General features: G+C 48.9%; 1 protein-coding gene across 1 annotated transcript in view; it reads left to right on the forward strand.

Moving 5' to 3' along the window:
* Window positions 1-20,035, forward strand: part of LOC142578096 (uncharacterized) — an 81,902-nt gene extending 61,867 nt beyond the window's left edge. The window contains exons 7-10 of the mRNA XM_075687513.1: window positions 4,709-4,756; window positions 8,888-8,923; window positions 16,144-16,309; window positions 19,913-20,035. Coding sequence (XP_075543628.1) covers window positions 4,709-4,756; window positions 8,888-8,923; window positions 16,144-16,309; window positions 19,913-19,929 — 267 coding nt within the window. The 3' untranslated portion in view covers window positions 19,930-20,035. The remainder of the gene's footprint in view (window positions 1-4,708; window positions 4,757-8,887; window positions 8,924-16,143; window positions 16,310-19,912) is intronic.
* Window positions 20,036-25,005: the final 4,970 nt, after the last annotated feature.

Consider the following 25,005-nt stretch of genomic DNA (forward strand, 5'->3'; position numbering starts at 1 on the left):
CTGAAGATTCGCGGGGAGCTTTCAGCAAGACCGAATATAAGCAAGTTATTTCTGCGGGAGCTGTTTTCTAAATCGTCGTTTTTGCGATCCAATTTATTAACGATCTCTCCAAGGTCAGTTACAACCATTTCAAGCTCAGATACCCGCAATGCAACATCAGCAATTGGTGCAATAGACTGCTCTATACCAGTTAATCGCTCTTCAAAGGATGCAACCCTAGAGGAAAGACCCGCTAGCTCTTGGCTAATTTTTGTTGGTCCTGAGAGTAATTCGAGCAACATTTTTTCAATGTCGGGGCCAGGGTTAGTTTCCACATCACCGCACAATAGCAACAGCATATTTAAGGAATTTATGAGCGAAAGAAACACATTCATGAGGACTGCAGCGGGGTCCGGCAGCAGCAATAGAAAACGATTGTAACTTTTATAGCTCTTGAAATTGTACTTAAGCTTACCTGCAAAGCAGAACATAAGATCTTGAAGCGAGTGCATTCCATGCTGCCGCCGGACCCAGTGAAGAGTAGCCCAAGATGCGATGCTTTTATAGGCTCCAGTGTGTTCGTAGTTATTCTGGTACCGTGCCACGCGCAGTTCGACCACGCATTGACAGTCCAGCAGTTATGGCGGAAATCAGGTTTCTTCGCAGTATCCCTGCAAGCAACTTCGCCGCACGAGGCATTGACAAAGCATCCGCTGACCGGCGAAGAAGGTAGGCTTTCGAGATGGCTTGAATAGGATGGGCCGTCCTGAACGCAGAAGATTCCGGTGCATGCAGCAATCTGCAAAGCAGAACATAAGATTTTGAAGCGAGTGCATTCCATGCTGCCGCCGGACCCACAAACGCAGAAGATGTAACTTCGGTGGTAGTCTGTTCTGCGCCACCCATTCGGACTGCGTGGCGTCATGCACAGCTCTGATTAACAGCTGTAACGGGTAAGACGGTTTACCCGCGATCTAGGCGGTAAATTCCTTGCCGAATAAATCCCAGTCGGTAACTTAGCATCGATGCCGAAGGCGGTGTTGGCTGACAGCGGTCAAAGCGATTGTCAGGAAAAGGTGACCACTACCCCAACAGTTAAGCTCTCGGTTCTAGGAAGTAGTACGCATACCCAGCCACCACGAGATGTCCTGCGCGTACGGTGGGGCACTGGGATGATACCGACGGCAAGTAGAAGTGTCCGGGGTAGTCAAAAGAACCAACTGCGCGTCTGCGAATGTGTCTAACACAAAACTGCCTCTCGCACTAGAGGAAGAGCTGCCCCACGACTGATGAGGCGCATTGAAGCCTCCTCCAACCAGCACTGGGCACCCAGGGTGAGTTCGACGAAGATGGGCTAGCCAACGTAGCCGCAATCGAGGAGCGTTGCCCCTGTACAGACGCGCGTAACATGACATCGCGATCTCGTGGGAGCGCGGGAGGCGAACCAGCACTGCCGCCACTTATTGCCACTCGTTACACGACGACAGCAGGCGGACTTGCGTCGGAGGGTAAGAAGTCACAACATACAGTGCAGCCTTTCCTGGGAGCGTCAGCGCTGTGGTGCAGCGTCGATCCGCAGGGGTGATTCGGGAAGCATACGCATTAAATCCAGGGATGCACGGAAGCGAATTCGTTTCCTGAAGGAGCAGATACCAGGCGGAGGGCTTTCCTATGGCAAGACGATGGCGACACGCTCGTACTTTATTGGCAAATCATGGCAATATGTTGATTTATTGCTACTGGTGCCGCGTTGCTTTCGAATGAGCAGTCATTGTAGAGGTGGTAGATTGGCCCAGCAGTACCTTTGATAGCTCTCACAGTTGCCGCGCCACAAGGTGGATAAGCTCAGCCGGGCTGAGCTTGGTCTGTGTCGGTACACAGGCGGAGGATGGTTCGGGTACAGAGCGCGACACGTCCGTTTCACGCATCGTATTTCGTCAGGCGGTCGAGCAAGAATGACTCTTCGTCGGGCGAGGCGCGTTACTTCCTTTTGCAGCTTTGCTATCTGCTGACCCAGCTACGCCAGATCGCCTGTTGTCGTATCAGTCAATTTAGTCAAAGTCGTAATATGATCAGCGCGCGCTTTGCCCCACTTGACGATGTCGTTGTACCTGTAGCCGTCGGAGTTAGTGGTCTCAGGATAATCTTGGTGTGTCTTCTTCCAGGGGGGGGGGGCGCAATGCGCACTGATTTCTTGTTCGAATGACACTGTCCCTTCTATCCGGTGTCATTGAACGCTAGCTGTGCCTGCCTCTGTGGTGGGCTTTGATAGCGTTATGTTTGACCGGACTGTCTTTGGACATTATAGCGTGATCGTCCGCTCGGCAGAGTCCGCATTTGTACGTAGGTGTCTCGGGCGACTCTATAGAGGCGTCTGCGGGATGTGGACACGAGGGGCTCTCATATGACCGGGATGAAAACAACGATAGCAGTGCACCACCCCCAACTTATACACTGCAGGATGCTATCATAGTACGTGATACGGCTCGGTGGAGTCCGAGGACCTTGGAGAGTGACCAGCTACGTGCGTCCGTGACTCAAGTAAGAGATGTCGCAAGCTTGTATGTGGAACAGTTCAAAGCGTGAGCAAGGCTCTCCCGTGACATCCCCCTCCCCTGATCAACATCAGAAATCACAAACCGACGCAAGTTTGAACCAGAAGTCAAATACGCTTGCACTTGTACGGTAGAATCAGCTGTGAGTGTCAGAGCTTGCAGTTGAGTGAGGCGGCCTACATTTACTAGCGAACGCACCCGGAGGGATATGATGCTGCTAGAACTACGTATCGAGCAGGCCTTGAAACGCAGTGGTTTTGAGGCAAGCATCGAAGGCTGACTGAAGGAGGTGATTTGGTAGTTTTACACGTCGAAGCATTCGCGTGGTTTCACTGCTGCTTTGTACTTGTACTCTGAGCCGGGCGGTACAGAAGCTGCCGAGGAGGGGCATTCTCACTTGCTGGGCGGTGTTTGCGAAGCAAACTATCCAGCTTCATCCATTTGTGAATCAGCCGTCTACTTCGCACGGCCATTCGGACCAAAGGCAGGTGGTAGTGGTTGCGTCATTGGCTCTGCTGCAGGCAGCGATACTGTAATTACATGGGAAGAATGCGGCCGCGAAGCCACCGCCAGATGGAACCGGCGAGCCGCCGGGGCTGTCTTGGCGATCGTGCCGCGCACAACTCTGAAACGAGCGGCACCAACGGTGGTCAGTCCAGGTCGTTGATGATTTCCAGAAGACGGGAGCCGAGGAGCGACCCGCGGCCTCGTCCAAGGCTTCTGGCAGACCGTTCCTTTGCCTGCGGGGCCAAGCAACTAGTAACGTTCCACCTGGGGAGATGCCGTGGTCGTAACGTAGGCGGGGTGGCAACGGCCGGCCGGTGCGGCGATGGCTTGCGAGCCGGTGCTATCAGCCGAGATTCAAGTAGTCATCTAAACACGTGCGCTCATACCGGCAGCTGGTGAGCAAGTACATTCAATGGAGTCGCGAACATATTTAATTAGGTCGTCGTGGGGTGCTATAAAACAAGTCTTTCACGATTTCGGAAAAAACTCGAAGGAATTTTTTTGAGTGAGCTGTTAGGAATTCAATAACTGGATCAGACTTTTTATGAAATATGAATAATCAATAATAATAAGAGCTAAGCTAACGTGCGAGCACCTCGCGAAAGTGCTTGCGGAAATTTAACGGAAAGTCCAGCCTCAAATAAATAGTTGCAAATTAACAGCAGCGCTTACAAAGGAACGGCAGTAGTGCTTCTCTGGATCTATTTCTGGTAATAATTGAAAGAGAAAATGTGGTAATGTTCTTCTTCATTTGTAGAGTTTACTGTGTGTTTGGTGACCTCTCTGTCTTTCTCTCTCTCTTTCTCACTCACTCACTCACTCACTCACTCACTCACACACACGCACACACACACATATGAATAAAAAATATGTAATTAAAAATACCAGATAATAAAGATAATAAAGATAGAAGATAATAAAAAATACCAGGTGTCTAGGTGCCTCAACGGAGTTCATTTTCCTCTAATACTGCGTATACTACACACTTTCTAGAAAGGGAACATGGTTTTCGATATAGATATGTTTAACTTGTCGTTGTTTTCCTTATGGACACGTATTACGCGTCACATCATCATAAACATACACGTTCAGCCTATATTAGCGGAGCAATGACCGAACACGGGACACTAGGTATCAGTACGTTTGTGAACGGGTGACTCTAGAAACAGTTAGTGTTGTCAAAGAATCACTCCATGACAGCGACGAGTGCTAGGCAGCTTGTCCTGGCGTGAGTATTATCTTTATTAATTTGTGCTTACTTGAAATCAGAAAGACGTACTTAGCCCCTCCCCCTTTCTCATCATAATCACTCCTTCAAAGCTACACAGTCGTCCAGAGGCGATAGAGTACAGTAGAATCTTGTGGGGTCTACGTTCTGGTGACTCCGAGATGAGAGACCAGTACGAAAACAGCTGAGACACAGGTTACCATAGAATTTAACCCAATATGTTGTACTGTTGTTATTTCACCGGGCTTCGTAAAATCTTGGATACCACAACAATTGCTGCATTAGTTTTTTTTTTTGTTCTTTGGCTTGACTGACGGTAGCAAATAAGGAGAGGTCATCCTACAACCAGAGATTACGCTGACGTTTGGCGATACAGCCAATTGTCTTTCCTGGAGATACTCTTCATTCACGTTCACCCTTCTATTTCTGGTATTCGCAGTGCTTCGGAAACATAACGATGGGTTGCGAGCCTGGGTCATCAACCACAGTAAGTTCCCTACCAAGCTGCGACAGCGCGGATAACCTACGATGCCCACGCTCACCACCAGCGCACTCATTAAATGCAATTTTCTAGAGCGGACATTTGCTCGTGATGTGTTTTAATTATGCTGTCTTTTTATATTACTCAGCACTGCCCACTAAGTCAATTTACATGACTACGTGTCTAGTCTAGAACGGATATCTGGGATGTAATGTTTCCTTTGGTAATGATGTATTTTGCTCATGTAACGTGCGCCTATATTTTGTTACTGTTAAACTCTACGTGAATCTTTGGTTTACGTTACGGGTTGCCTGATCCACGCGGCTGCTATGCCTTCAAAGTGTTATACGTTCCAGCGATCGAGAGAGAGCTTTTACCGGGGGCTCCTCGGCTGTCGTGTAAATATGGCTTGCGATGGCGAAAGGCAATAACAATGGAGTAACAATACGTCACAAAGACCCCCGCTTACATGGTATACCACAACGCATCAGCTTGGGGTTCCCAGCGCCCACCTGTACCGCGAAAAGCTCCTCCAATTATCGCGTTTAAATAGCTGGGCATTGTAGTACATGTACTAACATCTCAACAGCTGCAACGTCTATTCCGGGCGCGGCAGTCGGTAGAGTGTCTAGATTCTTCGCGAATTTCCTCAGTTCAAATCCACAGCAGTGTATTCCTTCCCCGCCCTATCGACGATGCTGTTGCTTAAGATTTGTTTCAGTGTACGCAGTAATGTTGCGAAGAAAAAGGAAAGTGCGGCAAGCTTAGATACATAGGACGGCATTTTTTTTATTTTTAGCATACTACAAATCCCTACAGAGATTATTGCAGGAAGGGCATGTGCAGGAGCAATACATGCAATAGCGCGTAATCTACTAAGTAATATACCATACATGTTATGTTGCACAGCTACCAACACAAAATGACATATACGACGTAAAAATATACGCAGGACGAATAATGATAGGCTACAAAAACTAAGAAGGCAATTAAAGAAAATCCAATCGTTATTATTAATGAGGCGAAAAACAGAAAATTAATTGCAATGGGAGCAGGTGCGCCTCGTACAAGCGTAAAAAGTTATCTAATGACAAAGTGCTAGTTAATTTTTCAGGCAATTTATTCCATTCTTTAATTGCTAACGGAGAGAATGGATACCTAAACAATCAATGTCAAAGTTATACGCTTTTATTGTTTGCGGATGTTTATGCCGAGGTTATTTCGCTCTCTATATTCATTTCGCTCTTAGCTCAATCAAGCCCCGTTGAATATGGTGCTCGTCTCTGGAGTAATATCCTTCATTACATCCCTAACGGCACATTCACACCGAAAGCGGCGTGTCTAAGCGGCCAAGCGGATTGAGGCGTGAGCGCGTACGCCTGTTCAGACCGGACAAGCTTGCCTGGCGTCCCGCGTCCTACGGAAGGCGGGGCATCTCGCAATTTCTTTAGCAATGTCAGGGACGTGCCGCCATCTCGCGGCACTTTGGGTTTGTACGCGCACTTTCGATATTTTTTTCGTCGTGGCTTGGCGCGCTCCCGTCCGCTATCTACTTCTGCAAAATGATGAGCTCAGACGAAGACGAGATCGTTGGCATTTTACTCGCCCCTTGTGTAGCGCTGTTACAAATATTGAAAAGCGACAACACAAGACAAGGGCAAAAAAAAAAAAAAAGTATAAAGCGACGACACGGCGCCGTGTCGTCGTTTTATACCTTCTTTTGTCCTTGTCTTGTGTTGCGCTGTCACAAACCTTACTATGAATCCCAACCAACTGGCCCAACTTGCCGTGTTTACGCCTTTCAAGAACATAAGCGAAAAGCCCAGAGAAAGACATTCGTTTACATTCGTTCACCAGCGCTTCCTCAGTGCCGGACTCTGATTGGCTGCGGCCAAAGCGGCCAACTTGTCCGCGCGGAAAAAATCGGTCCAGGCGCGATCCGGCCAAGCGGCCGCGTATTTTCCGCAAAGCGGAAAATCCGCCGCCGCTTGGCCGCATCCGCTTGGCCGCTTGCCCGCTCCGCCTTCGGTGTGAACGTGCCATAAGGGTGTTACAATAATTAGTCTGTATCCATGCATAATAATTCGCTTTGTTTTAAAACGTGCTTCCCTTTTATGAATGCATGCTTTATGGTACCCGCAGTTATAACGGTTAGCAGACTAACTGTAGAATGTCGAGGCAATAAATATAGCCACTTTCAGTAATGTGGCTGAAGGTATGCGGGGAAAGCGTATGGTATTTAAAAGCGTTCCTTGCAGGCCAAACTAGACGCCAGAGACCGGGTTGGTAGCCGAACACGCTATGCAAGCTTTGAGTATTGAACTGAAAGGATGGTTGATTGCAGCGCAGCCTGGTGATCCAAGGCTCCCTCCATTTGACAACAGTGCCGTCACTGCCTTTGATGACACAACCACTGTGTCATCTATCTTGTTGCTGTCACTAATGGCCATGCTAAAAGATAGATTCTCCTGGCCTATTGTGAAGGGGGATTCTACCAACTGGGCGAAGTCGTGCGCACAGTGGCAGCGAGTGAAGCTCGTCGGACGCGCAGTAATTATTCACGTCTGTTAATTCGAGCGTCAAGACGGCAGCTTCGCCCACGTCAATCTCGACTTGGTCGGCCCTGCAACATCATCTTGCGGTGCATGCTACCTGCTAATATATACGGGAGGGAACATGCTCACAAACTGGCCAGAAACGTTCTCTGTGCAGGACGCGACAGCGGGGACTGTTGCCGCCACTGTCACCCAGAGGCTGAACCTCGCGTCCCACCGGCCCTGCAGTCGTCACTAGAGGCCGCGCACGACAGCTTGAGTTCACCGTCGTCGCTGCCTTTTGAAATCACCGCTGGCGTCAGAAGCCATTTACACAACCGCCTACAATTTCTCCGCCAACAGCACCGTCGACCGCTTACACCGAAAGAGAAATAGCCGTGCCCACCGTCTATGTGCGACGTGAACGCTAGTCTGGCTGTTTTCCACCTTGTTCCGCTTGACATCAGTTCAGTGCTCAAGGCAGGCATCGCATGTTCAGCTGCTTACCTAATGCATGGCGCCCTTCTTTACTTTACGTTTACTTTACGTTTAAGTGCGACGACACTTGTTGCGTACATCAAACCACTTTTGTAAATGTGGCTATCTGCCTTTGAAGGTGCACCAACGTAATCGGCGTAGTAGCACATCTATTAAAGTAATGCACGCCAACAGTCAGACAACAAAATTGTATGAAAAGACAGATTCAGTGGAATATTAAACGCGAGACCCCAAACACTTTTTTTTTTTCATATCAATCTAGCTTTCTCACCCCGTAGCTGTACCAACGTACAAGAATGAAAAATAACCCACCGTGGTTGCTCAGTGGCTATGGTGTTGGGCTGCTGAGCACGAGGCCGCGGGATCGAATCCCGGCCACGGCGGCCGCATTTCGATGGGGGCGAAAGACACCCGTGTACTAAGATTTAAGTGCATGTTAAAGAACCCCAGTGGGTCGAAATTTCCGGAGTCCTCCACTACGGCGTGCCTCATAACCAGAAAATAGTTTTGGGATGTAAAACCCCATAATTAAAAAAAAAAATTTAAAGAATGGGAAATAAAAGGGTACAAAGAAAACTGAACTTGAGCTTCTTTGTATGCTTATATTTGAGCCTTTTATATAGCTCCTTGCGCGCGCGGATTGGCTAGGTAATTCGATATCCATCTGTCGAGAGCCCTGTTATACTTGTTACCAATGTTCTTTTTCAGCAGCACAGTGTTTAAATTTGTTGGCTAAGTGTTCGTCGTTACAGTTAGGCCTCGCGATTCAGGTGTTACATTTAACATTTCTTAAGTCATGCACCGAAAATAGGCTGGCAAGTATGATGCAGAGCAGGTGAGTTGTCCAGGCGCAGTGCACTGCGGAAAAGGGAAGCATCAAATTCGGGAAACGTTCTCTATATACACGATTTCAAAGAATGACGGCTATTTGTTGGACGGTGCCCCCATATTATTCACAGGCTTTCGGGTATACACGCGAAAGCCTGCGTACGCGACTGATTCACCTCGCTTTCTAAATAAAAATCACTGCATTCTAAGCCCTATCATTTTTGCAATAACTGAGTAATGGGTATTTATATACTTGATTTTTCTCTTCCTCTTTCAGATTGACGTAGTTCAGTCTCTGTTCAAAGCTGTTATCGTAAGTACCACCTTACTGTCATTTCCCTTTGCAAAACATTAGGCAAACATAAAGCCTAACGGCAAACTTAGATTCACGCACTCCTGTAGTTGCTGTTAGCAGATGAAGTCGCGCTATCAGCGTACAGTTAGATGTAAGTGTTGAAATGTGTACATTCGCATGCATAACACCGCCCCTAAAGGACTCGACATAATTGTGGTAGGCGGATACAAACGCTTCTTACAGAGTAAACTGTTAGCCGCCCATCACGATAATGTAGTGCTTAGAAAAATACGAAGAAAATGCTACGTATAACGTGGCCTAGCCGGACAAATCGCCTTTCTATTGACAAATAAAGCACAACAGTGTTGCTGCATGCTTGGAAACTGGCGAAATGAGGCCGCACGTATGCACAGCGCACTCAGAAATGCTTTGCCTTAAAACTGCTTTAACGAAATGGAATCATCCTGCAAGTGAATTCGCATGAATGTCCAATTTTATGTCTTTGCGATTGCTGCAGATCGGCTCTTTCGAAACTTTCAAAGTTTTCCGCAATGACGGTGGAAGTCCGGCCACAACTTGCGCCACGCAGCTGGGGCCCCGCGTAGGCTAGACGCTATACGATATCCCACGTGGGAGATTCGGGAGACGCCGAGCCGCTGAGAAGCCGATGTGATGGACGGTGCCCACAAAATGTCACTGAATTGTCGATTGGAAAGAAAGCGTTGCAGGGCCACAAGTGCGCGGGGGCCGAGCTGCGCTGTGCACGTTCAACCTATCGATATCGCACTATACGTGAACAGCGCAGAGGCGAGAGTTGGCGGCTTGTCATATTTCCTACGGAAGAATGAGTTGCATTCAATACATGTAACAGCACGTAAAACCAAGAGCGCGAAATAACTCTCAAGGGTCATCATCTGCCTAGCACTGCGTGTTAACCTCCTTCTCTGTCTGTAAGTTATTTTCGAGCTCTCGGGTTAAACAGTGCGATGCTATCAAGCCCAAGCATCCATTCTCGACATGTAACAGCTTACGATGGGGTGATGGAAGATAAGGAGCTCTTGCTGGGTGCCGCCTATTGAGTCTCGGTCTGGGTGACAAGGGCAAATGGCTGCGGCTATAGCGGGCGATATTTCCAACACGGGAGGACACGAAGCCCATGGCCTGCTCGTCAAAAGAGCGCCATTCGGCAGTATTTCCCGAACCTGGCATAAAGGTCGAGTGTGGTGTAGTATAGCAGCGATGGCTGGCGTGACCCGATTGGAAACAGGATTACCGCTAGAGAAAGTTGGTAAACTACCCATATTCGCAACTTCTTGGCGGACCATGGCTTGAACTAGTGAGATCGCAATGAAAGAGAAGACAAGAACATTTAGTTAGAGCAAAGAGGTGAGTTTGGCCGGAGGAGCGACTATCTTACCTGCTACTCCACGTTGTGGTAAGTGGGAAAGATTAAAGCAGGAAAGCAGAAGAGGATGAGCAGTGATCATGGAAAAACATTATGTAATAATGATCAGTCCAATCAGTACAACCGGATTAGCGCCCAGTGATCAAGAAAGCATATATTACATAGCATATGCTAGCACTATACAGCGCTACAAAGCACCTACTAGACACGAGGAGTATACACACCATACGCAAAACACTGTACCGTGAAGAACACAGACGCAAAACTGTGAATCACGGCACTTACTCTTTATAGGGTTAACCTGTGCCTACAAGAGTGACACCCGAAGCACAACTATAACGGCGAGCACAGTCGGTGATGGTCTTAATTTGATCTGAGGGTCAAGCTCTCAGACGGTTGACCCGTAGACTCGTGGAAGGTTCCTCGCGTACCTTCCAGAAGGTACAGCACTATTCGCGTCACGCGTACAATGAGGCGCGTTCCGAAAGTAGTTTTAGTCATTTATTTTCACACGGAAACACTACTGCGAAAAAACGATACACCACGTCATCATGAACTATACACATTGTACTATTATTCCACATAGTCGCCACCGACGTTGAGACGTTTGTTGTAGCGTGCAATAAGTTTGAAGAAACCGCTCTGGTAAAACTCGGCACCCTGTGATGCAAGGCCTGAGACACGACCTCTTCACCGTACACGGTCTGTAGGCTTTCATGGATGACGGACACAGTAGCCTCACGTGCCCATTTATAACAGCTCGCAATTCCACCGATGACCACGATGTCCGCACGCGTCTGTCCGCCATTTGTACTCGAATAACGTCGGGCACGCCGGTCTGTTTCTACTGTAGCGCCCGGCGGCCGTTCAGAAGGGGGATGTCAGCCCTGCGACATGCAGCCGTCACGCTTCACGCTACGATTTCTTCACACCTGTCACCAGCCGAAATTTGCCTGTCCACGCCGGAGTGAAGGTCCGTGCAAGGCTACGCTTCTTGTCACTTGTCAGCCGCACAAACTTCCATGACAAGGCAGGGGACCGGAGTCAGCGTGCGTTCCCCCTACTTTCCCTGTTTGTGCCTAGTGATGTCCGTGCGTTTCCGACGCGGCTCACCGAAAAGGGCAACCAGCTCACCGATACCATAGGCTCACCGAAAATGGCATCAGCGCACCGACGCCGGGATTGATTTCCTGCCGCCATCTGTCTCCTGACAGATGGCGGCAGGAAACTATGAACAATGACGACGTAAGCATAAAAAGCAGATCCGGATGGCTGAAGGAGGAGGACGCTCGGTAACAGTGTGACTCAGACATGCTAAGACGCTACCATAGTGTGCTCCAATAGTTGGAGCCGTTTTGTAATCTCAAACATGTACCATTTTGAATATATTCCTTTTTCATTAATCTCTTAAACGTTGCATGGAACCCTTTCTCCCGGCACCTGGCACGGCTCCATCGACGGAAACTTCGTTGGCCACACGGACCCCCGACTTCGCAGCACTACTATCTCTTCTTCGGTGCTTCATTCCTCCTCCGTTGACGCTCCTTCCGTCGTTGAACCAGCAACAGGCGTGGATTCGTGTGACGATAGTTTTCTTTTACCTGGTGCACCACTTTCCCTTTAAAAAAAATGACGAAACTTACTTTCGGTACGCCTCTAGTATCGATTACACAACATTGGGCGAGAACATACAAAACTAATAGAATCGATGATAACCTTCGAGTAAATTGCAAAACAAGCAGGCGAGTCTTGCGCTTAGCGATAACGTTTTGTTAGCGGGTGTAGTGCTGTTTCCGGAAAAATAATAAATAAATACACGTGTCAATGCCTCCTCTTCAAAAGCACCTTCCCGATGCTACTAACGCGAGAGCGAAAAAACTAACGAACACGAAATACAGAAAAAAAAAATCAATGTTGCAGAGTTCGCTATCGCTGATGGAAAGCTCGAAGCCCCGACTACACGTACGCTTGCGGACGCGCGCCAATTGTGGCGCGGCTGTACGCGTCCAAACGCGGCCCGATGTCGGTTGTACAGCTGCTCTCTGTACAGCTGTTTCACGTTGGTGCGCCTGGTCACGCAGCTACGGCGTGGTACATTCAACTCTTAGTAAAGCAGATTTATATCATGCAAGAAAATGCTTAATATTTCCTTTTTGTGCTGATATAACTGTTCAAAATTCATAACAATTACGTTTATAGATATCGAAGCAGTTTGAAACACTGGAAATAAGGAAGTACGAAGTGGCGTGTTCCAGACAAGCTCGAGAACGAGAAGTTCCTGTGTGATGTGTACTCGATTCTTCGCGCTGGTTGTGAACACGTGTGCATCGGTGAAATGGGCAATTTCGGAAAAAGATTAAAACAACACAACTATGATGTCAACAATAAGCACGTTGCAACAAATGCGCTGGCAAAACACGCAGTGTACACGAGCCATGCCACCGACTGGAATAGCGCGAGGATAATCGCAAAACAAAAGAACAAGACGGCAAGGCTTCACCTGGAATCCCTTCATATCGAGACGACGTCACACGCGCTCGATCGCAACTCAGGCAATCTGCCCCGATATACACTCGATGCTTACGTCACACCACAGGGCGCGTATAACCAATTTTCAGGTCATTCTCTTCATTTCGAAGGAGGCTCCAGTACTGGGGTCGAAATAATTTGTTTTCCTTTTTGTTTTCAATGACTGGTCCGCGTTCCATACTTCCCGCCAGCTCTGTACGTGTTTTCCTTTCGCAATATATTAGCCAGCGCTGACAACCTGTCTCGAGCGGCAGTTTGCAAATGGAGCGAAGTGTGGCGCCACCACCTCGCTAATTGGCAGATTGTGAGAGGCAGCGCGTGGGTGACGCATGGGCGCGATTACCTCACAGACGACGCGCGCTACTCGGGCGCCATATCGCGTCAATCGTCGCCGCAGAGCCTGTCTTGTGCGGCACTACGCTTTCCTTCTCACGCTTTCGCCATACCCTCCTCATCCGCTTTCCGCCTCATGTTTTCACTGCACCTTCCTCCTCCGCTTTCTTCTTGCGCTCTACTCGCTATCGCCGTCTTTTATCCTTCGCTGTGCGCGTTCGCTCGGTTACGCCGACGCTCTCCGCAGGAACGGGCGCCCAAAAGATGCACGCGCTCTAAAACACCCCCTGTATATAGGCGATGTATTTACGATACAGGCGGCATTGAACCGCTACAGCAAGCATAGGACAAGCGCACTTACACGAAACATTAAACAGAGTCGTCGTTCAAGCACAGACAACTGTTGTATTTGCAAGTTGTATTCTTGCCGCGACGGAGCGGCCGGGACGCGGCGCCTACGAAGTGAGACCAACGGCCGGGGGCGCGGAGCGTAGCAGCAGGAAGAGGACTTCCTTGTGCGGGGACCGAGTATAGACTGCGTCTATTTGCAGAGATGGGAAAGGGAACACGGTGCAGTACATTTGCAAGGTTCGGCGCGGCGTGGAGTTAGCGGTCAAAAGAATACGAAACGGAAACTGAGGATCTAAGGACTACCACATCATCGCCGTCTGAGAAGCCACAACCAGCCGTGACAATAATATTCATATAGTGAACATCCGTAGTTGAGGCTGCGCATGATAGCTGCGTGACTGTGCTGCCGAATCAAGTGGAAAGCAGGGGCGGAAGCATACATCATCGTCATCATCATCATCATCATCATCGTCGTCGTCGTCGTCGTCATCATCATCATCATCATCATCATCATCATCAGCCTGGTTACGCCCACTGCAGGGCAAAGGCCTCCCCCATACTTCTCTAACTACCCCGGTCATGTACTAATTGTGCCCATGTTCTCCCTGCAACTTCTCCCTGCAAACTTCTGGAAACCCTTCGAGGTTTGCAGGGAAGCTTATAAACAGTTCGAAAAGCGAACGGCTCCATTCACTGCTTGCGTCAGTAAGTGGGCCGCTTCCGAGCAGGAGGTGGAAGAAGGGAAGGACGCGGCCAATATACAAGAGGGTGCCGCCTCTGAAGTGCGCGTCATCATATTGCGCGTTAGTCGCAGAACCGCAGGAGGTTCCTGGCTGTTATTTAAATATAAAATATAAATTAAGTAATACCTTGCAAGTTTCAATGTATAAACGTGTGGTACCGGGTGCTTACGCAATGCTTTAGGTAATATATGAGTGCCATATTTTTTTTTCTTTCTCAGCCGAGAAGCAAGCGTTGTGTCTCAAGCGCCACTTCGTCTGGTACCACGCTAACGCTAGTCATGCACTGCCAGCACTTCCAAAGTAGCGTGTGCAAGAGAATTGCGAATTAAATCCTAGGGCCGCGTTTTCTAACGTCCTATGTCAATTTTTTTTTGTACTCCGTCATCGGATCGGACACGACTCGCACGCCACCGCCCTGCGGTTCTCACTGTGGTCTCCCTCTAGGTGCATTGTGTCATAATAAACATTGAAAAATGAAATGGCACATTACAGAATACTGGTCCTGTATTGCCTGCGTTAAGTAAAATAAAAGAGCGCAGAGTAACGGTGTGCGTTAAACTGTGAAATTGAGAAAGAAAGTGCGGCACTCGCGAACTAGAGCGAGAAAGGGCTGCCAAACCGGAGACATCCGTACACTTCCCGTCATGACTGTGCAGTCTCAGCAGCCGAGCACATCAAGCGCTAAAGCTGGCTGGGTGGAACCCCTCTGCCTGCTGAATGGCAATCTGCATGCTATTGACGCTGGAAGTAGCACCCGAAATTCGAAATCGCCATGCAAACGTCGTCTTGGCTTTGGATTTGGTAGCCGGTATCACAAGAAAGCTGACCTAACTCTTCTTCCAGCCAACGACAGTAATTTTGAGAGCAACTTCGTGAACGGTGTCGGCGACGGAAACTTTGACAATTCCGAAGAATGTTTTTCTCGTGAAAGACTTCGGGAAGTTGCAGGACGGTGGCTAGGAACCGTAGCGTGCAATTCCTTCCTCTCTATGGAATCGCCACTGGCACGCTAGGATCGAATCTCTTCCAGTGCTTAGGACAGCCAACAGAAGGTCTACTTGGAAAGCCGAGAGTGATAGCGCAAACTATTTTCCTCCAGCTCTTCGAAAGCAGACTTTCAGCCACCTCCAGCCGTCGTCGGCACCGGGAGAGCATCGCTACGCAGACGACGACGGCACGTCATAGGCTCCGAGGCAACCAACGCACGCACGCGAAGCTCGCGGGTCTCCGCGGCAGCAAGCCAACAGCCAAGCCACAGGAAGCGAACACAAAGCGAACTGCCTATTCGCCGATTCCGCATTAGCCGACGACAGGTTCGCTTTTAAATTATTGACCGATGCGTGACGTGTTCATAATTTGCGGTGCCGCCCCGTTGTCTGTGACAGCCGGTGGCGCAAGCACAATTCTGACCAGTCACGTGATGCTAAGGGGACCGTTCGCTTTCTGAACCGTTATAAGATTCCGCCCCACAGTTTGCCACACGCCTGCCTGGCCTGCTACCTGTCCGCTTGTTTCATGAGAGATAGCTAACCGTGAGTGACAAGGAAAGCAATAGGAAATGATTAACTTTTGTGTTATATCTATCGTGCACAGTTTATATGAATGAGTTGCGTTGTAAGCACTTTATTTGTTATGTTCTTACTCGGTGTCTTTAGATGCTTACGTAATATTAGTGACGACGTATTGTGTTACAGGGCCCTATGGGGCAGGGGTGCTTTGTTCCTTATCCTAAATGCATCACACGTAACTACAGGTTTAGAAGGCATGTCCTAAAGCAGCTCATTTTTGGGAACGGCTTGTTGCGAAGGGTTAAGTAAATAAATGTAAAAGTCATCGCCACGTACGATTCGCATGCGACTTTCGCCTTTCCTTCACAGTGTATCATCTATGAGCTGCCGGGCAGCCCCATCGCGGTGCTGCACAAAATGGTCGGCTGTGCACTGGTCAATGCTCTGAAGGTCGCCGAGATGACCAACCCTGATCTCCGGATGGTCCACTTTGCGTTTGAATCAGCCGTCAGCTACACGCTTGACCTTCAGAATTGTGAGTGTAACGCACGATTTGTTTGTTTTACTTAGCTAGCCACCGGCTTTGCTGTTGCGCTGCCAAGCACGAGGTCACGCGGTCAAACCCCGGCCACGGCGGCCGCATTTCGATGAGGGCGAAGTACAAAAGCGCCCGTGTACTTAAATTTAGGTGAACGTTAAAGAACCCTAGCTGGTCAAAATTAACCAGGAGTCCTCTAGTACGGCGTTCCTCATAATGATATAATGGTTTGGGCACGTGAAACCCCATAATTTAATTTTTGTTACTGCGCCAAGCTATCGTGAATTTACGACAGGAATATTGCTGTGAGATAACGCTCGAAAAAAGGTGCCGAAATGAAAGTTCGCAAGGTTACGCGAGTTCGAATGAACAATCCCACAGATCTAAAGCGAGCACTACAATACTGCGGCATTGAATTTCCTGTAGAAAAAAGCAGAGGTGTTCTGTTCAATAGTATTTCTCTCAGAAATCACAAAATCTGTATATCAGGCCGTCTTAAAAATAACTAAAAAATGTGTACCCCCCATATATAGTGACACGTCTACTTATATTTATCGGGCGACCACGTTTCGCCGCCTAACAAATCTTATCGCACAGCGCGGGACGCGCCTGCATGTATCCGAAGTTTCTGGAATGTTATCCGTGCTTCTATCCGCTGTCTGTTGCCGCCGAACGTTGTGTTATCTGATTTCATCGCCTGACGCGAATGGTGTAGAACTTTGTGGAAGGCACGCGGGTCCCAACGATTAGTCTGGAACATTCGACGATTGTATAAAAGCCGACGCGCTTGACCCGTTGATGAGATTTTCGACGATCGCCGACCGTGTTCGCCGCTATCGTTGTGCTATAAGTGTAGCCTGTTTTTGTGGGCACAGGTTCGCCCAATAAAAGTTAGCTTTGTCCTTCACAGTATTGCTACTGTGTTCTTCAACGTCACCACCACGTGACATCTGGTGGAGGTGCTTTTTGTTCATCTACCAGACGCCCCCGACAAGCCGTGATCCAAGCCCGGACCGCAAAGAGGACACCAACGCTTCTTCTTTCCAATGCTTCTTTCAATGTTTCTTCTTCCTCGTCTCGTATATCGCGCTCTCTACTTACGAGCCGTAACACCCGGCTAATCGGGACTGTCAAGTGGGGGACGCCCAGGTTCGTGTTTTGGCAATCATAGGGCTGCGTATTACCAACACGCATTTGCAGACATCCAAGTTTACAAGCATCACCAGGGAGTAACTGTCTGTTTTCGCATCTAACTCTTCACTGCTGACGAATGTTGTAGAAGGAAACTGTCAGACTTGAAGGTGGAATGCTCGGTGCAGGCAATGTTATAAATGAACGGGCCATTTCTGCCACAGTAGACGGCAAAAGCAAGGTCGAGTCACTAACTCATCATCGACTGCTGCTCCTAGCAGCAAACTACGATGTGAATACGAGGAAAAGGAAAGGCCACTGAAACAATTCACAAGGCCCATTAAAACTGAAAGTTTATTTCTCCATGGCACACGATAAGTGCCCCTTGGTGAGAAACAAGAAATCGAAGATACAAATCAGCAGACGTACAGAAAATAAGCAAGCCTAACTGTTTTCCTTGTTCTTGCGCTGATCGGTCTACGCGTACAGGAGGATTAGTAGCCCCTAACAACTCGTAAATGTAAGCAACAACATGTTAACCAAGCTTCAGGTACGCGTTACAAGTCCAGAAGACCGAGGAAGAGAAATGCGATATTTCAGTACTGAAAAGAAGAAGAACGGGAGAAAATCGCTCAAGATAAAACCAATTCCAAGAGGTGGTCCGCAGACAACAAAACAGATATTCGCCAAGAAAAATTATTCTATATCACTACTGCTGGACTACTTTTATGAAAGGTGTCATACATACGTCTTTTGAAAATGCACTGTGCGTCAACTATATTTCTTGAGGGAAATGAAAACCACTGTGCAATTAAGCAAACCAAATAGAGAAGACAGGTCTTCTGAAGGGATAATATAGAGTGCTCAGACAGCACTGCATAAAAGCGTAACATTCAAATTTTCCTTCATTAATTTTGCTAAACGCTCTTTGAAAAGTGTGGACTGTAACTCATAATTTATTGTGCGGCAACCTACACAAATTTCTCTTTGCGCTGACTTATGTACGACGGCGGTAAACACAGTGAACAAATTGCATCTTTTATTATACACTATCTACGTGGGAATCCTTTGTTGCTACTTGTTGTTGGCCGCATACCGCCAACATAATTCAGGAGTGTTGCATAAATATTTACTAAGAAATGTTTGTTTAATTTATATGTTGCGTGAAGCGGTTGATCGCGCACTTCTGTCAGGCACTTAGCCCTATTTTTTATGGTACTATACAGGGTATATTAGCAAGGTAATGCTCCGGATAAAAAAGTATTTCGTTGAGTTTTAATGGCAAACAGCAAAAACTACGTTGTTCGAGCTCGATGCGTCAAAGTGCGCATTTCCTGTACAGTAGCGTAATTACTCAATATTATGAAGTAGTTTCCCAAGTTTAAAATACACTAAGAACACTGGGAAATGTTCTACAAAACGTTGGACAGTATTTAACTTCCTATATATTTCGCGTACCAGATCTAGATCATAAAATAGTTGGGATACTTTGGAAAATCTCAGCTAACGCAGAACTTCGCATGCAATGCGCTGTGTGTGTAAAGCTAGGAAGGTTACATACAACTGGTGACTATTGTCACCAGTTTGATGCTGTAGCTCCTTTAATGGTCTATTTTCAAAATTCAGCACGGCAAACTGACGGAGACAGCCACGATGAGGTATCTCCATCGTTGACTTTCTTGCCTTCGTCTGTTAGCCGCACAGAGTTTTTACCCTTTACCGTCTAACTTGGCCGACTCTACTGCTTGCAAGGTTTGCGTACGGGCTAGTTGGTATTCCATGGTATCAAACATCACTTACACCGCATACATAGACGAGAGACAAGAAAGGAAAACGAAGACAAGCGCTGACTTCCAACTGATTTTTATTTTGGGAAAGAAACATATATGTATACTGAGACACGAACACAAAAGCGCCCCCTACAAAGCATCAACCCGACATGATTATGCATTCAAAATTCATGACCTAAGATGGTCTTGAGTCTCAGTATACATATATGTTTCTTTCCTAAAATAAAGATCAGTTGGAAATCAGCGCTTGTCTTCGTCGTCCTTTTTTTGCCCCTCGTCTATGTATGCGCAGTTAGGGACGTTTCTACTGCTTGCCTTGATGTGATTCTGCTCTCTCATATCATTTTTGGATTACTACAGAATTACATATTACTACAGCTTTCCACCTGTGTGGCGTTCCTCGAACCAGGACTTTGTGCAGCAGCCACCTCCATGCACAGAATCTAATATTCAGCCCATGTGGAAAATGTTGGGCAATGTAATGAAAAGGGGCAGTTGTTGTTGCAAGTACTGGTTTTGGTTTATATTAAAGAAATAGGCTGAGAGCGACAGACTCGTCTTTCTGAATATGATTTAAATGTGTAAAGAATTCAACCATACGCCTTTAAGGCAGCAGTTCTGCCACAATTTGGTTCAGCAACAAAAAATATCTCTTTCTTCCCTCTCGTCTCACTTTCAGGTCCCACATTTGGTTAAAGGGCAAAAGGAGCCTTCACAGCACCAGGAAACATCCGTTATGTTTGTGGCTGTGGCCACAACAGTCGAACACACGTTGTTTGGCAGAGGATTGAATAAAATTTGCAAGGCCACCTCGCCTCCGGCAAAATACTTATGAAACGTGCACGAGCACCGTGCGATGGACAGATTGTTTGACGAATTCGCTTGAACACCGCAAGACTACAACTGCACAATTCTCAATTTCTAGACGCAACACCCAATAAGAACCAGAACTAAACACTCATTCCGTCAAACGTATTAGGGCCAATTAGGAAAGAGCTTTGTTTACTGATACGTTCGTTTGTGCCAATGTAAACCAGGCATTACGCAAGGACAAAGAAAGTCTATGTTGTTGAATGTACGAGCAACTGACAGCGAAAGTTAGGCCGTTTTACGCTCGGTGAATGGCCTCACGCAGTGCAAGCTTCACAACGCCCACTGAAAAAGGTGCGCCAATGGTTTGCGTTCCACAGTGGACCTCCAAGTCAGGCTTTGTATTCAACTCCACAGAACTAAGCCTGTTGCTTCTTCCCCTTGAACAGTCTTTGCTGCACGCATTCCTGCGCTTGTATATTATCAGGATTTTTTTTGTCTTGCTACGCTAGGAAAATGCGACAAGCTGGGTGTAGGGTATAGACCAGTAATCATCCTGCAATACACAAAGGAGAAAATATGAGCTGCAGAGGGAATTAACGATAAGTAAAGTAAAATTATTGTGCAAAGGAAAAACCCGCCTTCCAAGAGCAGAAAAATATAATATTAAACTAAGGGCCAAGCAGAAAAAAAAAGTGTATACGCAAGGAGTATCGGTAATCCCCAATGCAAATTGTACAAGTGTCGTGCGCTCTCACTTTGTTTCTGATGCTGGTATAAGGTACCAGCGCCATCTGCTGAGGACGCCTTATTGGCATGCGCTTTGAAAAGAGGCGGAAAAATAGTCACCGAAAGGCACGCTATACGTGTTTTTAATTCTGGCATTTTTGTGCGCATCCCGTTAATTTTTTTCTTGCCTTCGAAACATTTCTATCGTGCACCGCTATATATGCCCGTAACATATTCAGTCGTGTAAATATCCCTGAATTTTTTTTCGACCAATACTGGAAAGTTCTCTTTCTTATCTCGAGTGCTGACCGCTTGATATTGCCGTCCACCTAAAATCTGGATGCGCTTCCGGATGGCGTACGCACCTATGGGTCTAATTGGGTGAATTCCTTCGCATACCCTTAAGGTGCGCTTACTGGTCTCCGGATATTGGCTGCAGCCCACGCATGCCTCATCTTGTTACTTGTATTTGCTCCGGTATGTTTTTGTCTTTAAGGAACCAGCTTGAGCCTCAAATAGCAAGGCACTGCCCTTTGTGTTATCGTACAGATTTTCCCTTATAATTTCTTCCCGTTATTGTAGATCTCCATAGTCAGTTTTGTGTCCATTTTATGCACCCTATTTGTTTTCTGTTCCCTTGATTTTCTTTTTGACGACTGCTGGTTGAATATTTACACTGTCGATGATGGTGCTATGTCTACGGCCACATCCTGCTCCCGGAGTTGACAAAATCACCAATGCCATGATTAGAAACCTGAGCGCGATGCACATCCAGGACTTGACCGAATACCTAAACGGGGAACTCTGGAGCAAGGGCCACGTACCGAACGAGTGGAAACACGCGGAAATCGTGACCATTCCCAAACCCGGCAAGAAGCCCGCGATCGACGCCCTGCGTCCCATCTCGCTGACTTCGTGCCTCGGCAAGCTGTACGAGAGGGTCATCGAAACCCGCCTCCAACATTACATAGAGGACGGTGACCGCTTCCCGCACACCATGCTTGGCTTCAGGCCGGGACTTTCTGCTCAAGATGCGTTCCTAATCCTAAGGGAAGAAGTTCTCAAGGGCATCCCGAAGGGAGGAGAACACCTCCTGCTCGCACTCGACCTAAAAGGGGCCTTCGATAACATCTCCCACGAGGCCATTCTCAAGGGACTGAACGACATCAGCTGCGGGGAGCGCATCTTTAATTACGTTAAATCGTTCCTGACGGGCCGGACGGCAACCATCGGAATAGGCAAGACTCGATCGGATACGATCGACGTGCCGAACAAAGGAACACCGCAAGGGGCGATAATCTCCCCGATTCTATTCAATGTCGCGATGCTAGCGCTGACCAAAGAGCTGCGGAAGGTCCCCGACCTAGGTTACGTCCTGTACGCAGACGACATCACGCTCTGGGCCACCAAGGGCTCCCTAGCGCGAAAGGAGGCGACTCTTCAAGAGGCCGCGACGGCCGTGGAGAGATTTGCGGCAGCGAGCGGGATGCGTTGTGCGCCCGAAAAGTCCGAAGTGATCCGGGTGCACGGAGGAGGAATCTACAAGTCCCCCGGCCCTATCGACCTCTATCTTGAGGGCCAGAAGATAACGGAAGGCAATAAGACTAGGATTCTGGGTTTTTGGATCCAGAGCAACCTGAAAGCCTCCCACACCATCCAAACCCTAAGGTCTGCCACCAACCAGATCTCGCGGATTATAAAACGAATTACAAGAAGCCGCAAGGGCATGCGAGAAGAGGACACGATTCGCCTCGTCCAGGCTCTGGTGATCAGCAGAATAACGTATAGCATGCCGTATCACTATCACTCGCTAAACAAACGCGACCATGAACAAGTCGATGCCATCATCAGAGGCGCGTACAAAACGGCCCTGGGTCTCCCTGTCACCACCTCAAACGAGAAGTTAGCGGCCCTCGGGATCACCAACACCTTCGCTGAGCTGTCGGACGCGGTTATGGCTTCGCAAAAGGCCAGACTACAGAACACGGCGACGGGCAGAGCCATCCTCCACCGGACCGGAACGGCAACGGAGCTCCGTGCCCTCGATGGGCAACGATCACTCCCGCCAGAGGTCAGAGGCAAGATCAAGGCGAACCCGATACCGAAGCACATGAGTCATGAACTCCATGAAGGACGACGCAAGGCTCGCGTCGACAGACAGCGCCGACAATTCAAGGGTGACCCGTACGTAACGTACGTGGACGTGGCGGCGTACCCTGTAGGCGGCCTCTTCGCGGTAGCCGCCGTGAACGGGAGAGACAACTCCTTAACCCTCGCGGCCTCCGTAAGGGCAGAGACCCCAGCTGCGGCTGAGACCATAGCCGCGGTGCTGGTAATAAAGCAAGAAGACAGGGTAGGCAGGGAAGTCCATGTCGTTACCGACTCGCAACAGGCCTGCCGTAACTTTACGAACGGACGAACACCGCTGCTGGCGGCTCAGATTCTAGGCCCGAGGCTGCAAGAATACCATCAAATCACGTGGACGCCGGGTCACGCGGGTCTGGAGGGGAACGAAAGGGCGAACGCCCTAGCTCGAGCGCTAATCAACCGAGCGGGGCAAGACCAATCGTCTCATCAATCCCCACCCTTTACCTTCATGCCCCTGCCATCCAATTACTGCGACCGACTCGAGATCCAGCGACTCAACCGCAGGATTTATCCTCCGCCTCACAAAAAGCTCAGCACTGAAGATGCCGTAGCTCTCCGACTTATACAGACTAACACATTTCCAAACCTACACAGATACAGTAAAATGTTCCCACATACATATCGCGGCATCTGCCCCTGGTGCGGCGACACACGCCCTACACTCTTTCACATCTCGTGGGGGTGCGAGGGCAAACCTCAACACTTAAAGACTCCTAGCACGTCATTTGAGCGGTGGGAGGTACAGCTGACCGGCGATACCCTGGCGGGACAAGAAGCTCTCGTCCAGCAAGTACGTCGAGCAGCCATGGCCAGTGGAGTCCTGGAATGAGGACACCACCCACTCGACCTCAAGAGCAACCACCTCGATGGTCCGAATAAATGTTTTTCTCTCTCTCTCTCTCTTGAATCGGGAGATCAACGGGCAATGCCATATCGGCCCATAAAATAAATGGAAAGAGAAAAACACCAATAGAAAATATTCTGTTGAGCCTGTGTCGGCCCATCCGCTACTGCCATCCTACTTTTCACAAAACGCAGCCACCGTGGCGCTTGCTCACCCCACCGTTGCCCCAGTCGCCTCTTCGTAGCTTCCACTGCATCTGTGCGGGAAGGCTCTCCGGTGCCATGGGGAAGCAAGCGCCACCGCGAGCGCATCACTGCAATCGTCCGCTCCGGGGCTCTGGGTACGAGGTGCAACGCGATGCAAGCCCGCACATTCAACGCTGACGTGCTTGATGGTCTCATCCACGGCCTGGCATCGAGGGAAAGCCGTGCTTAGATCCACGGTAAACGTGGCCCACAACACGTGTGTTTTGAGCATACCAGTACCAGCTTCGCACAGCAAAGTGCTCCCTGTGGAGTCGTAGATGGTCTCCTTGGCGATATTGAGCTTGCCGACACAGTATGCCGCCAGCGCAGTCCTCGCTCGAGTTGCCGTCCTGCACCTCTCGGTCTCTGCCCTCAGCACCTGCTCTCGCACCCTCTGACTTGTGCCGTGCTTGAAGGGTTCAGCGAATCGGACAGCCTCCACGCCATATCGCTCAGCCAGCCACAGGGTTCCGGCCACCAATCTTATTTTCACTGAGCGGAGGGGAATGTATTTGAAGGCATCTGGAGCCTTATCATCCGCTCTTGCATGCCCCTGAGGCGCCTCTCGTACGAAAGCTTGACACCCGCCTCCTTCGCTTCGAAAAACGAGCGCTCGAGGTCTCCTTGCACCACCTAATTTGGTGTGAATCCGTGTAACCTCAGTGCCATACGGCCACTTTCCCTATGGCGGACCTCGAGAGCCTGCCGGGTCGAAGACGAGAGGCGCACAACTGCGTTTCCGAAAGTGAGAGCCGGGACCGCTTCCCTTCTCTGGAGTTCTCAGGTGACCTTATATCGGCTGAAGGCCCACAAAGCCCTCGACACCAGGAAAGCACGGCGCGCCATGGCCCTTACGCGGAACTCCACTTCGTACTGGCGGACATAGTTATCCGTTACCGCCCCTGTCACCCGAGGTACGCGTGACTTTCCAGCAACATAAACATCTGGCTCTGCAGCAGAAGAGGCGAGCCACGCTCCTCCTCCTGGGGTGAGGAA

Source organism: Dermacentor variabilis, chromosome 4 (assembly GCF_050947875.1).
Source record: "Dermacentor variabilis isolate Ectoservices chromosome 4, ASM5094787v1, whole genome shotgun sequence".
Classification (NCBI taxonomy): Eukaryota; Metazoa; Arthropoda; class Arachnida; order Ixodida; family Ixodidae; genus Dermacentor; species Dermacentor variabilis.